General features: G+C 57.4%; 1 protein-coding gene across 7 annotated transcripts in view; it reads right to left on the bottom strand.

Annotated features, from left to right (window-relative positions):
- Fam178b (family with sequence similarity 178 member B) overlaps positions 1 to 14,183 on the bottom strand; it is a 69,959-nt gene that overhangs the window by 18,495 nt on the left and 37,281 nt on the right. For 6 of the 7 annotated variants that reach the window (XM_047522574.1, XM_047522578.1, XM_047522577.1 and 3 more), the window contains 2 exons: positions 11,116 to 11,200; positions 2,977 to 3,102 (listed from right to left, as the gene is read on the bottom strand). In XM_047522574.1, the coding sequence (XP_047378530.1) occupies positions 2,977 to 3,102; positions 11,116 to 11,200 (211 nt within the window). Of the gene's footprint in view, positions 1 to 2,976; positions 3,103 to 11,115; positions 11,201 to 13,789; positions 13,925 to 14,183 lie in introns of those variants that run through there. The other variant, XM_047522581.1, reaches the window with a different exon arrangement.

Below are 14,183 nucleotides of genomic sequence, written 5' to 3' on the forward strand. Positions count from 1 at the left end.
TGAGCCCTTTCTATGTCCTTCTCTCCCTTCCTCTTCTGATCTTGGGAACTGAACCCAGGGGTGCTCTCCCCTGCCCTGCACCCCAGCCCTTTTCATTTTCTATTTAGCAGCAGGGTCTTGCGGGGTGGCTCAGGGCCTGGCCGAGCTGCGGAGGCTGGCTTTGAACCTTGGCTCCTCCTGCCTCAGTCCGCAGAGCTGCTGGCATCACAGGCGTGGCCGCCGCACCCGGCTGATCGATTTCTTAAGCAGCGTATTCCATGGACGCTTTCTTTCCCCCACTTACGAACTCTGTTGTCATTTGCTAAGTGACTCTGACCCAGTTAGGACAAACAGTGCAGGAACCCTGGCCGCCTGCCCCCCCCAGTCCCACCCCCCGCCCTGGCCCCCACGCAGAGTTGAGGAGCTGGAAGAGCCATTGCTTCTTTTGTTCAAGTGCTTGGTGGCTCGCTTTCTCTGGCAGGAGCCTCCTAATCACCAACAATGCCCTGCAATGGGTTCTCCTGTTACAGAGGTGGCACCTCTGAAGCCCAGGGCTCCATCAGGCCTTAGTGACCCGAAGACACGAAGAGACCGGTGCCCGCCACTGGTCAGAAGGTGTGCAGGGGGGCAGAATGGGGGCAAGAGAGCAGATGAGTAGAAAAGAGTGGAAGGAAGTTCAGAAAGGGAGAGGGGATTCTAAGACAATTCCTCTGCTTGTCCATCCTTTCCTCTGTCCATCCAGTGGCACAGAGGGACGCAATGCACAGAGATGTGGCTGTGCCCGGGCCAGCTAGACAGCTCGATGCAATGCACAGAGGGATATGCGGGGTGAAGCCACATGGCGCCCTGGGCCTCTCCCAGAGGGAGGGAGGAGGCTGGGCCAGTGCCTGAGAGAGAGGAGGTGGGGAGACCAGGGGGAATTGCTGGGCAGAAGTGTTTATTTGCAGGGCTGGAGGAGGGCTGTGACCCGCAGAGCAGGGCAGGAAATCTCCCAGACAGGAGTAGGAGCAGGCCGGGGGATGGGCGGGCAGCTCAGCATGGCAGCCCCAAGGGCCTGGAAAAGCAGCCATCCACGGCAGAGGTCACCTCAGGATGACCTGACTCTGGCCTCAGTTTCCCCAGCACACTTGAGGGGCCAGAAGACAAAGGCTTTGAGCTCTGGGGATAAAAGGCTGAGCCCCCGCCCAGACCACCACTCCCGTAAAACAGGGTGGATGACGCCCGCGGCTCTTCTTGGCTGGTGAGTATCCCCATCTCCTCTTTGAAGATGAAACACGTTGGGGCCTAACGAGGAGTCGCCGGCTGAGGTGGGAGCCCGCCCAGCCGACCGCCCCACCGTGCCCCTCCCAGTCAGAACAGTGCCCAGGCCAGGGACAGCTCAGCCCACTTCATACTCTGCTCCACCTGACCCTCCCTCACCCCAAAAGCCAAGGTGGAGGGGAGCTGGCAAGCTCTGTGGTGGTCCTGGTCTGCACCCCGGGGTTCTGAGCACTGCAGTGGCCTCGCCTGCCCCTTCCGCTGCCCCCTCACCAGCACACTCTGCTTTTGAGCTATTCTGCCAAGACATGTGGCCCCCAGCTTGTAGGCCAAACCAGCCCTTCCCAATATGGCGGTCAACCAGGGGGTTCTTTTCACAGGTTCCTCTACCTGTGTTGACAGTACCCCTTAAAATAAAGGATGCCCTCTGTTGGTTCATCCTGCTCCGCCCCCAGGCTCTTGGATAGCGTCTGCCACCAAGCAGACTCAGAAAAAGGTGACAAATGGAAGCCTGGACCTGGGTGAGGTCGTGGGGCTGACCCCTGAGGAGCCTGGAGGCCACACTCTTCACTCCACCAGACCAGATGCGGCCTCTTCTTTTCTCTCATCACTCCCTCCCAGCCTAGTCCTCCTGTGTCCTGCTCAGACCACCCCAGAGGCTGGCCCTGCCTCCTTTCCATAACCTCCTGGCCCCATAACCAGCTTCTGCACCCAGCTGCTATGTCCTGGGAAGCACTTGGCACAGGGAAGGGGCGCAGGCAGCGCATGCTCTCCAGGGAGGCTGCAGCCTCGTAAATGCACTAATATTAGGCACAACTGAAAGGTAACCTTCCTGCGTGTCCTGGAAGGGGTGTGCACTCGGGACTATCACATCTTCTTAATGGTTCATTTGTGTTCATTAAGTGATTAATTCGTTTATCTGATTTGCAGAGTGGTGCCCACAGGTTGGACTTCTGGATTGTCGACATCCAAATCTGAGTGAAGTTTTGGAATGACTACCTTCCAGAATTAGAAGATCCCTATCTCCATTCTTCATCCCCACGTACCCGGGGACAGGGGAGCTCTTGTGCCCCAGGGAGCTGGGCCTGTGGTGTCCACTCTGAAGCCAGCTCACCACTGTCTCTGCTCTGACATTCACCTCTGTGTCCTTGACCTGTGACCTCCCGGCCCTGGGGTGCATACCTGTTGCCCTTAGCTTCCCAAAATAAAAGCCACACTGTGGCTTTTAGGAACGCCGGGTGACGTCTGGAAAGTTAATTAGGAAGAACTGGGGGCAGGCCAAGGACGTGGCCTCAGCAACAATCACTGGCAACGAGCAGAGGCTGGCCCAGCTCTGCCCTGCAAGAGGAAAACCATGCCCCCCACATACAGATGCCCCTGCCCTCCTGCTAAATGCGCTCCCATCACCCACACCACCCCACCCCAGCACTTCCGCCACCCTGTCCCTTCCAAGCTGTCCCTGAGGGCTAACCGCGGGTCAGCCCCGTGGCTAATGAAGCCAGGCTACTGGGTGTAGCAGACACACGGCGGCCCTCTGGCCTGCACGCCCGTGCCCACGGCCCTGCACCTACATGTGCCGTGTGGGCAAGGGCTCTAATCACAGGCTTGGGAGAGCTGAGGAGCGCCTCCCTCAACACAGGAGGAAGCCCGCTGGTCTCTGTTCAGGCATGGCCCAGGGCTCTAGGACTGGCGTGGCAGCCAGGATAGCCTGGCGGAAGCAGACAGGGGCTGGGTGCTCACCTTGTGGTCTAGCGCAGCACTGGCTTTTGGCTGTTGCTCCTGGCAGGGTGGCAAGGGCTCAGAGCCCAGGAATTGCCCAAGGGACGATGGCCTCATGAGGCTCAGGAGCTGACTGAGCAAGGACAGCTGGGGAGGAGAAGGAGGCTGTCACACGTGAGGGTAGCAGCAGCTGAGCAGCTGCGCGGATGCTCTGGGGACACCCTCGGCTGGCACCCTCAGGCCACAGGACCTGAATCCCCCTCCCACATGTAAGCTGAGTGGCCTCTCAGACCCTGAGTGTTTTCACCCGTCACATGGACCACGCGGGGACTCTTCCCACCAGAGGAGTCTGTCTCCATCTCTCACGCACCGGGCCTGGCACAGGGAGCATCCTTAACCGGAGGAACCGTCTACCTCCGGGGTAGACGGGCTTTGTCCCCGGAGAACCAAGAGCCGAACTTGGTCTTCTGCCACTGGCAGGACCCTGCCTGGCAGCTGTCCCTCTTCTGCCAGCCCCTAGGCGTTGAGGGTGTTGTCCCTTTCTTTTTGCTGAACTTGTCACTGTGGCATTTCCCACACACATGAGGAGGAGACCATGAGCCCTGCCTGTCCATCACTGTGAGTGATGACCACATCCTGTCGTCCTCTCCACCTGTTCATCCTCTATCCCGGCACAACCTCGGATATACGTTATATGTATTGTACACATATTATATGTGTGTATGTATGGACACATTTACATACATGTTTATTTTTTGATCGTGATACTGGGGATTAAATGCAGGCATGCTCAACACTGAGCTACCTTTATATTTTAATTTACTTCTTTTTTTTTTTTGCAGTACTGGGGATCAAACCCAGGGCCTCGAGCATGCTAGGCAACTACTATATCCCCAGTCTACTTTATTTTTAATTTTGAGACAGGGTAGTTCACCAGGTGGCCTTGAATTTACCATCCTCCTACTTTGGCCTTTGGGTAGCTGGAATTACAGGCTGGTACCACCACCCCTGGCCCCTGTTTTTTTTTTTTTTTTTTTTTTTGCACTGGGAAATGAGCCCAGGTACTTAATCACTAAGCCACATCCCCAACCCCTCTTATGTTTTATTTACAGACAAGGTCCTACTAAATTGCTGAGGTTGGCTTTGAACTCATGATCCTCCTGCCTCAGCCTCCTGAGTTGCTGGGATCACAGATGGGGGCCACCACACCTGGTCCCAGTCCTTTTGTGTGTGTGTGGTACTGGGGATTGAACCCAGGAGTGTTGTACCTCTGAGCTACATAACCAATCCTTTTTATTTTTGAGAAAGGGTCTTGCTAAATTGCCCAGGCTGGTCTTGAACTTGTGATTCTCCTGCTGTAGCCTTCGGAGTAGCTGGGATTACAGGCATGCACCGTCAAGCCCAGCTCCTCCTACTTTGTTTTTGAAGAAACTGCCCATTCCCTCTGAACAAACAGGCTCTGAACCCTCGGGCGGAATGTGACCTGCCTAAATCCACATGTCTGCAGCCAGCCCCTCCTTCGGGCCCAGCCCAAGCTCAGGGCTCGGGCAGCCTCCGTGGGGCCCAGCGAGGACTGTCCAGTTGCCCTGGAGCTAACCTGTGGTGTGGTTGGGCAAAGACAGGCAGGCTCCCAGTGCCTGGCCTCCCGGGGTCACGTGCGGCCCAGGGGTGGGGAGGATGCAGGGCGCCAGGGTAGTCTGCAGAGGCCCGTCCCCTTAGATCTAGCAGGTGCGGTGTGGCCATGGGCTAGCGCCGAGCCCTGGCCCAGCTCCCTGCGTGGGCCTGGCCAGAGCACACCTGGCTTCCTCTTCTGACTTACTCACTGACACCTGCTCCGCACCTCAGCAGGCTGGGGCGCAGACAGCCCACAGAAGCAGCTGGCCGGGGTCAGCACTCAGGAGGGCCTTGGCTCCTGGAAGCGGGCCAGGGCTTTTCTGCCTCGTTGTCTGATCTCTTTTGAAGGGGAGAGGAGGTGGCAGGAAAGAGGAGGAAGGTTCTGGGTGGAGAGAGGCTCCACCTGGGGCGGCGCCAACACCAGAGCTGCACTGCCTTGCTCAGACTCCCTAGTCCTGGGACAGCCACCCGGGCAGCCCTGCCGGCCCTGAGCTCCTGGCTGTGCAGGCGTGGGGTGGGGCCCAGCGGCCCACGCCCTCAGCGTGGCCTTCTGGCAGGCCGGCCTCACCCCGGCTGGGTGGGACCCTGGGCTCTGGAGCCCGGGCTGGGGCCAGGCAGGGCCAGCACACGACAGTCCTGCTGGCTCACTGCTGTTCTCGGCAGTGCCGGGCGCAGCGAGCTGCCGCCCGGAGCTCTGACGGCTGATCTCCTTTTGTTCTCAGCTCAGGCCGCTCTGGCCAGCATCTCTCCTCCTAGCAAAACTACCTGCAGGACCAGGGCTTGCTGGGACCCCGTGGGTCCAGTGGGGCTGGGGCCCAGCAAGCGCCCTCCCCACCCCCATCCCACTGCTGGGAGCCACCTCAGCAAACACTCAGCCCATTAGGGCAGACACCTCCGGGCGAGAGCAAGTGATCGCCCAAGACAGGCCTCCACTGGCCTTGCCAGTTGCTTGGCGAGAGGAGGACGCTCGTTCCAGGGAGGCACGTCTGCTGGCAGAGGCTCCTATCTACACGGAGGCAGCCCAACCCTTAAGTGTCTGCAAGGCCCCAGGGGGTCCCATGTCTTGCTGCTGCTCCCTGGAGCCTGGGAGCTTCTGGACCTTCTGACCAGGTCCAGTAAAGCTGCCCCCTCCTTCTGGCCTTGGCTCCAGCCCACCTTCTCAGTGAGGCTTGCCCACCTGAGCCCCCACCTGGCCTGCAGCCTCAGGCTGGCCACACCTGCCAGTCCCCTTACTGGCACCTCTTCTTTGCATAGCATTTATTACCACCTCCTGGCCCGAGTAAATTAGCTGTTTATTACCGGTATTATTATCCGCTCCCCACTAGAATGACAGCTCCCCAAGGGTGTTTTTGGTACCGGAATGGAACCCAGGGGTGCTTAACCACTGAGCTGCCTCCCCAGCCCTTTTTATTTTTTATTTAGAGACAGGTCTCACTAAGTTGCTTAGGGCCTTGCTAAATTGCTGAGTCTGGCTTTGAACTCGAACTCCTCCTGTCTCAGCCTCCTGCGCCTCTGGGATTAGAGTCCTGGCCACCACACCCAGCCCAGAGGCAGTTTTATTCACTGCAGTGGCTCAGAGCCCAGCACGGAGTCTGGCGCAGCTTTGCTTAGTAAGTATTTCTTAGGTAAACGAATGAATAAATAGCAGGTCAGGACTGCAGCTAACTTTTCCATACTCGACGTAAACTTTTATCCCCTTTGATTTCAGCCACTGAAAGCCCATTTTTCCAAACTGGAAGACATGGTTTGACAAGAGGTTGGCTGCGTTGGGAGAGGTGGCCCGGGATAAGAAACAAACTCCCGATTTCCTCCCACGCCTGCTGCCGGTGTCTGGCCTGGCTGGGTAAAAGGTGTCTGCCTCCTGCCAGTCTCTAGTGGTCCCGTCTTCTCTCACATCCTGCATCCTATTCTTGGGAAGTGCACCTAGCGCCTGGCTACCCATGGCCCATGCTGCTGCCCGCCCAGCCCCGGCTGAGTGCCACGCAGGATGACTGCAAGGAGGCAGGGCCCTGCTCTGAACAGTCCAGGGGCAAGGCGGCCAGAGGAAGTTGTAAAGGTTTGCAAATGGGACATCTCTCCTCTATTCAAAACCCTCCACTTTGGCACAAATCAAATCCTCAGGGTGGTCCAAGGCTCTGGCTAGACGAGCTTTCACCCCTGACTGACCTCCACCCCTGCTAGTCCACCTGCAGCACTTGCCCCAGCTGCACTGGCCTGTTTCCTCCAGCCTCAGAGACCTCGACCTGACCCAGGGCCCTTGCACCGGCTATTCGCTCTGCCTGCAGTGCTTGCCCACAGACCCGCCTGCCTCCTCAGTCTGCGTGCAAGGTCCCTTCTCTGTTCACTCTTCATGGCATCCGCCCAGCCTCCTCTCCCCGCCTCTCTGTGTCTTCCTCCCAGGGCACCTTGCCACCTGGTACTCCACATTACACTGCCTTCTCGGTGCCTCTGTCTGCCCGGCCCCAGACTGCGAGTGTCCTACGGGAGGGATGGAACTCAGTCCTGCTCCGTCTTCCCTGCGCAGATCAGTGCCTGAGCACACTGGGGCAGGAGGCTGAAACACTGCTATTTCTAGAACATTCCCAGTATTCAACAGAAGAACAGGGATTACTGGTTAGACCCTGGGATGCTCCTGGAAAATGCAAGCCTTAGACTTGTGCATCCCAAGCACCTACAGAAGGCCTGTCCCTCAAGGTCAGTTCCTGGCAGCTGTCGTGCTTCTGGGGCCTGACAGTTGGGTCTGAGGAACCAGGTGGCCTGGGCATGGCGGACTCCTGCTTCCAGGTGGTGCTGTGCCATGGCGTGGCCACCCCTAGGCACAGGCCCTGCTTCTGCAGGAGTGGGTCTGTTCTCAACCCTGCGCTGCTCTTTCACGCTACGTTAGCTGAAAGCTTTACCAAGCGTGTACTGAGAGGGGACGGGAACAGGCCCTTGATTCCTCTCTGTGACCCAGGACAAAAGCTCAGGGCCAGCTGGACATCTTCAGCATGAAGTCCCAGACATAGTCCAGGCTGCCGACACCTGGGGCGGGGGCTGGAGACGCTGTCGTGGTCAAGGTAGGACTCGAATCCCAGCTCCAGCGCCTCCTTGCTATGACTCGGGGGGTTCCCTGCCTCGGTTGCTCCATCTGGAAAACATGGCTGAGAGTAACAGTCCCCGCAGTCCAGAGCTGCCACCAGCGGCAGGCACCGAGGACAGCCCTCAGCACACAGTGAAGGCTGCCGGTCAGCTGGCGGCCACTATTTCGGGGGTGTGAGAGGTGGAAATGAAGAAGGGGCCAGTGCATCGCCCAGGCTGTGCAGAGTAGGCGGGGCAGGCTGCGGAGAAGGTGTGCAGGGGCCACGTGGGCTTGACGTCATCGGGACGAGGTGGCGCTTTGAAGCCATGTTTCAGGAGGAGCTGACAGGCCAGACTGGAAAGCGGAGCACCGGGCAGCCCAGAGACCTGGAAGCAACCTACGGAGTGGCAGGGCTTGCCCTGGAGAGGCAGGCAGTGCAGCGGGTGGGCCTCGGGCAGGCCCCTGCGGTCCTTCCTCTCCCCGGAGCTGCCTCAATCTCTTGCCCCCTCTCTTCTTTGTGGTACACGCACAGACTCATCCTCCAAGACCTGGCTCAGGGCACCTTCTCAGACGCCGCCTCACTGTCCTCGGGCAGAGTTAGTCACCGCAGCCACAGCTGGCTTGCTCACCCTCTCTCCGAGGTCGTCTGGTGCTGTCTCCCCAGAGCCTGTCGGCACCTGGCGCCTGGGGGAGAGCCTGGGACGGGGGCTGCTCAGCTAGTGTCTACAGAGCACGTGGTGGGCACAGACAGGTGGGCACCTGTAGCTGGGCTGGAAGGCACAGGCTGGACCTGGCTCAGTCCCGACAGCCTTGAGATCTGGGCCCTTGGCAGCTGCTGAGCTCTCCAGGGCCATCTCTCTCTGGGGCAGGTGGCACTCAGGTTAGGTCCTTGTCACTCGCCTCCCTTCCCTGTAGCTCCCCTCATCTCCCTGTGCAATCTCTGGCCAACAAAAAACAAATCAAGCCAGGCAGGGTGGTGCACCCCTGTAATCCCAGTGGTTTGGGAGGCTGAGGCAGGAAGATCACAAGTTCAAAGACAATCTCAGCAAGGCCCTAACCAATTTAGTAAGATCCTGTCTCAGAAAAATAAGAATAAATAAAAATTTAAAAAAGGGCTGGGGATGTGGCTCAGTGGTTAAGTGCCCCTAGGTTCAATCCCAAAGCTGCTTCTGGGTGAGCCGCCCCCACCCTGCCTGCTTTCCTCCTGCACTGTTCTCTGCGGGGTTCAGTGACCCCCTCTGGCTGCAGCCTTCCCTCAGGCTGCTGGGGACCCTTCTGACTTGTGTCCCTTTACCGTATCTCTGCTGCCCTTGCCCCTGGATGCTGGGCACTGTGCCTCACAACATTTTTTTTTTTTGTACCAGGGATTGAGCCCAGTGGCACTTAACCACTGAACCCTTTTTATATTTTATTTAGAAACAGAGTCTTGCTAAGCTGCTTAGCACCTTGCTTTTGCTGAGGCTGGCTTTGAACTTGTGATCCTCCCACCTCAGCCTCCTGGGCCGCTGGGATTACAGGCATGCGCCACTGCACGCAGCTTCACAGCGCTCTTTAATCCCTCTGTTCCTCCTTCCTCACAGACCCCGTATGTCTACAGATTACCAGCCTTTGCTGAGGGCCTCGCCCCACTGGTGTGGCTGGGGTGGGAGGGTGGTTCAGTTGGACCTCCACAATGTTTCAGAATTCCACGGGGTCCTGAGAAGGTAAGATGCGCTCATCTTCTCTGCCCCCATCCCTGGTGCCCCCAGGGCCTCTGAGATGCTAGCAGGCTGCCAGCAGAGCTTCTCAGAAGAGTAGGGAAGAAGGCAGCGAACCACTGCACTTCCAGGGAACAGGCCACACTGGGCTGAGGGATGGGACGAGAGTGGCTTTAATTTAACAGCATTCATTTTCATCTTTATGGTTCCCCCACTAACAAAAAGTCATATAACCAGGGGCTGCGGGGAGGGGGAGAAGGGACATTAGTGTTTCATGGGTACGGAGTTTCAGGTTAGGAAGAAAAATATTCTAGAGCTGCATGGTGGTGATGGCTGCACACGGTGGGTGTCCTCGTGCCCCTGAGTTGTGCACTTAAACATGGTTAGAGCTCCACACTTAACAGGACCCAAGCAGCTGGGTGCAGTGGCACACACTGTAATCCCAGAAGCCTGGCAGGCTGAGGCAGGAGGATCACAGATTTGAGGATGGCTTGGACAATTTACCAAGACCCTTAGCAATTTAGTAAGACCATGACTCAAAATAAAAAAGAAAAAGTAAGGGCTGAGGATGCAGCTCAATAGCAAAGTACTCCTGGGTTCAATCCTAGCACAAAAAAAAAAGTTAAACGCTGCTGGAGGTGGTGATGCAGGCCTGCCATCCCAGCAACCCGGAAGGCTGAGGCAGGAGGGTCCAAGCTTGAGGCCAGCCTGAGCAACTTAACGAGTCCTTGTCTCAAAATGAAATCTAGAGGGCTGGGGAGTGGTTCAGTGGTAGAGCACTTGCTTAGCATGCAGGAGGCCCTGGGTTGGTTCCCTAGCATGGCAAAAAAGCAAACAAAAAACAAACTGGAGTTAATAAATTTTACATTATGTATGTTTTACAATATATTTTAATATATTGATATGATATTAATATAAAACATTAATACATCAATACATTAATATAATTTGGGGGGGGGGTAGCTGAATCCTTGGCACCTGGCATAAGGTAGGCAAGCAAACAAGAGTTTATTTTTTCCCTAAAGATGGCAAAATCTCGCTATGCTGCACAGGCTGGTCTCAAACTCCTGGGCTCAGGGGATCCGTCCCCCTCAGCCTGAGTAGCTGGGGCTTAGGTGTGTGTTACAGCATCCTCACTGGTCCAAGAGCGGCAAGTGTTTACCACTGAGCCACGCACCCAGCCCGGGGAACCACTGCAGGGAAGAGCTTGAGGAAAGTCTCGCCCAGCTCAGCTCTCAGGGCTGGGGCTCTGGGGCGCTGGCCAGGACTAGGGAGGGTCAGCCACCCACAGGCCTTCCTGAGCTGGCTGAGGCAGACCTATGCATGGTTTGGGCCTGGAATGTTCCCCCAGATCTCATGTGTTGAAGGCCTGGTCCCCAGGGCAGCAATGTTCTGAGTGGGGGGCACATTTGGGGAGTGATGGAACCATAGGGCTCTGCCCTCATCAGTGGCCACTGATGGACTCGTTTTTGAGGGTATTACTGGGAGGTGGCAGAAGCTATGCTGCGGGGCCTCACTGGAGGAAGAGGTCACTGGGGTGTGCCCTGATAGGTGTATCTTGACCCTGGCCCTGTCCCCTTCCCTCTTTGCTTTTCAGCTGCCATGAGCTGAGCTGCTTTCCTCCACCTGCCCTTCCACTGTGATGTTCTGTATCATCTCAGGGCCAAAATAATGGAACTGGTGACCACGAACCCAAACCCCTGAAACCATGTACCAAAATAAACCTGGCCTCCTCTAGTAGTCACGACAGGTATTGTGTCGCAGCGATGGCACGAGGACCGGCACACTCACCTGCATCTTCTCTTGCCAGAGCGGGAGCTCCTCTTGGCCCAGCATCCGGGCAATGACCACAAGGCTGAGCTGGCTTCGAAGCTGCCTGGGAGAGAAGAATTGGAGAACCTGAGCAGGGGGGGTAATATAAAAGGGGGTAGGCTGGAAGTTGGGGAGCCCATGTAAGGGGCAGGACACCCACGGAGAGGGGACTGTTTCTGAGTTGCTAAGTTGCTGAGGCTGGCTTTGAACTCACGATCCTCCTGCCTCAGCCTCCTGAGCTGCTGGGATTTCAGGCATGTGAAAGTCTGAATTTTTTCAGTGTCCAAGAAACATTCCTTTGGAACCCTGAGTCCTTCTTGGCCCATCCTGGTTCCCAGGGTGGACTTGGGAGTGCCCCAATCCTGGACTGTCAGCAGAGCACATTCCTTCCCAGAGGCTCACTAAGGTGGCAGGAGATGACCCTACAGTTGCTAGTGGCTGTGGTGTGTCCCAGTGGGATAGCTTGAATAAGCAGCAAGAGAGAGGCCAGTAGAGGCAGGAGCATGAGACAGAGCCCTGGAACGCCCAGAGCCCACCGTGCCTGGAGCCACCAGCCTGGGAGCATTTGGTCTGTGAGCCCATTGTGAGCCAGCAGAATCCCTCTGCTGCAGTCAGCCATCAGCAGTGCCGAGCCATCCATGATCCCCACCCCTGCCCCTCAGCCTTCACATGCTGATGTCTGGGCCTCTGACCTCCATGGCCCCCGAGGAAGGAGGAGGGAAGTGGAGACAGAGGATGGGCCAGAGTGGTCGTGGGCTGGACGGGGTGAAGTGACACAAGGCTGAGGGCTCCAAGATAGGGCAGCAAGGTGAACCCTTCTCCCACCCGAACTCCCAAGGCCGCGATGCTCTGTGCCTCATCACCAGTCCCTCCACACACTTGTCCCCAGGGGCAGCAGCTGTTGGCCCTGGAATGGATTTTTCCCTTTTCCTACTTTTGATGCTGGGGATCAAACCCAAGGCCTCATGCATGCTGGGCGAGGCCTCTACCACCAACAGGAGAAGCAAAGGAAAGGTCTAGAAGATGAAATGTGAGGGAAGAATTCATGGCCGAGTGTCGAACATGAAACGCCCTCAGGTAACAACATTGTTAGAGGGATCCCACAGGCATCCTTAGCCACGTTGCTGGAATGACATTGCAAAGAATCGAAGCACCAAACATGGTGGATAGCAAGACGTGGGAGGTGCCCTGAAGTGATGTGTCCCTGAGGAGGGACTTTGGGAGCCAGCACTGAACCTGGGCACTCTGACTGGTGCTGAAGACTCCAGAGCCACTTCCCCGGGCCGCTGCTCTCTCGCATGATGGGACCAGAGGTAGGAACAGCTTCCTCACCGCTCCCTTGAAGCTGGGCAGTGGGGATCAGTGGGGTCTGGAACTCAAGGGCTGTGTTAATTGTTTTAGGAAACAGTGAGGAAAGTCAGAAAAACTGGCGGAGCAGGGTGCTCGATTAGAAAAGGAGAAGGCAGCAGGAGGTACCGCCCCATGGCAGCTGGCTGCCTGGAGAAGACAAGGCCCTGGCTGGGGAGGGCGAGGGGCAATCCGCTTCCAACAGCATCTGGCAAAATCTCCTAGAGATACACACATGCTCTTCCCATTACCCAGCGATCCTACTCCTAGGTTCACAGGTACCCACGCGGAGAGGTACTAAAATGTTCCCGCTGCAGAAGCGTGCTGGGTGAATGCTATGAGTCAAGGTTACAAAGGAACTGCTGACCTCCAGCAACACCGACTGCCTTCACAGCCTGACACGGAGGAACTTAAGAGTACCTACAGATCTGTTTATGTAAAGCGGGTTCAGGCTCTGCTGCATTTCTTGATCTGGGTGCTGGTGTCACGTGTGTGATTCGTGTGCTCTGTTCTGCGTGTACACTGCAGTTCAATAAAACTACCACGTGGAAAAGAAATGCATCTGGGAGGGGAGCTAGGCTAGAGTTAGCAAATCAAAATAAACGATGCCTGTTACATTTGAGTCGCAGATACACGAAGGGGTAATCGTTAACAGCATGCTGGTCTCCTGTGGTATTGCATTGCGGCTGGTGACGTGAAGCCCCCACATGAGCAGCCTGGGGCCTGACTCCATCTCCCTTTAGTCCTGACCCCTTTCTGCCCAGGGCTGCCGCGGACCCGGGCCAAGCCACAGTGTAGCCCAGGGCCCTTCATCGCCACGCCCCCTGCAGGCCCCGCCCCAGTCTCCTCCCCTGCGCCCCGCCCCCAGTGGCCTCCTCTGTCAGCCAGAACCTGCTTTCCAGCTGTTCCCGGGAGCCAGGCAGCAGCTGGGCTGGGCGCACGGTGGGAGGTAAATGGCCCCTCCGTGCTGCTGCCGCTCTGCAGCGGACTTGCTGCCAGAGTCAGGATCCTGCATCTGGGCTTCATTAATCCCAAGCCCAGGCCTGCGCGGGAACTCGGTCACCGCCGCGGCTGGGAGGGGCCTCCAGGGGAGAGGAGCGGCGCTGGCAGGCTCACGGCAGTGCTGGGGGTGGCTCCAGAAGGGAAGAGGCGGGCGGGTGGGTCAGGCTAGGACTGCGAGCCAGAAACTGCACCAAGGGACCGAGGGGATGCCAGGGAACTGCACCAGCCAGCGGCCAGCTGCCCCCGCGCCAGCACCTGCCCACGGCCTGTCCTCCTGACAGTTCCCCAGATCTTCTGCACCGACCTGCATCCTCAGTTCCCACAGAGACATGGGGCGGCGTCAGGAAACGGCCGCTCTTCCTAGACCAAGAGCTTACTCCACAGAGGAGAGAAAGAAGGGGCTCACACGGCAGCCCAGCTGTGCAGGGGCCAACAGAGGGCTTGGGGTCTTCCTCCCCAGAAACTGCCCAACCCCATCTGGCAAGGCTCCCCAGAACTCAAACCAGGCCAGCAAAGGACACATCAGTCACTGGCGCCTTCCCAGTCACTGTCATATAAGGCAACAGGCTCAGGCCAGGCCAGGCCAGGCCAGGCCTCCACCCTCCGTCTCCACAGACTTCTGAAAGACCAGGACACTGGATCAGCATTTGGAGGAGCCTAAGGCACTGGGAGACTTGGAAGTGGCTTTCCTAAGCTCA

This window comes from Sciurus carolinensis, chromosome 13, assembly GCF_902686445.1.
Source record: "Sciurus carolinensis chromosome 13, mSciCar1.2, whole genome shotgun sequence".
Taxonomy (NCBI): Eukaryota; Metazoa; Chordata; class Mammalia; order Rodentia; family Sciuridae; genus Sciurus; species Sciurus carolinensis.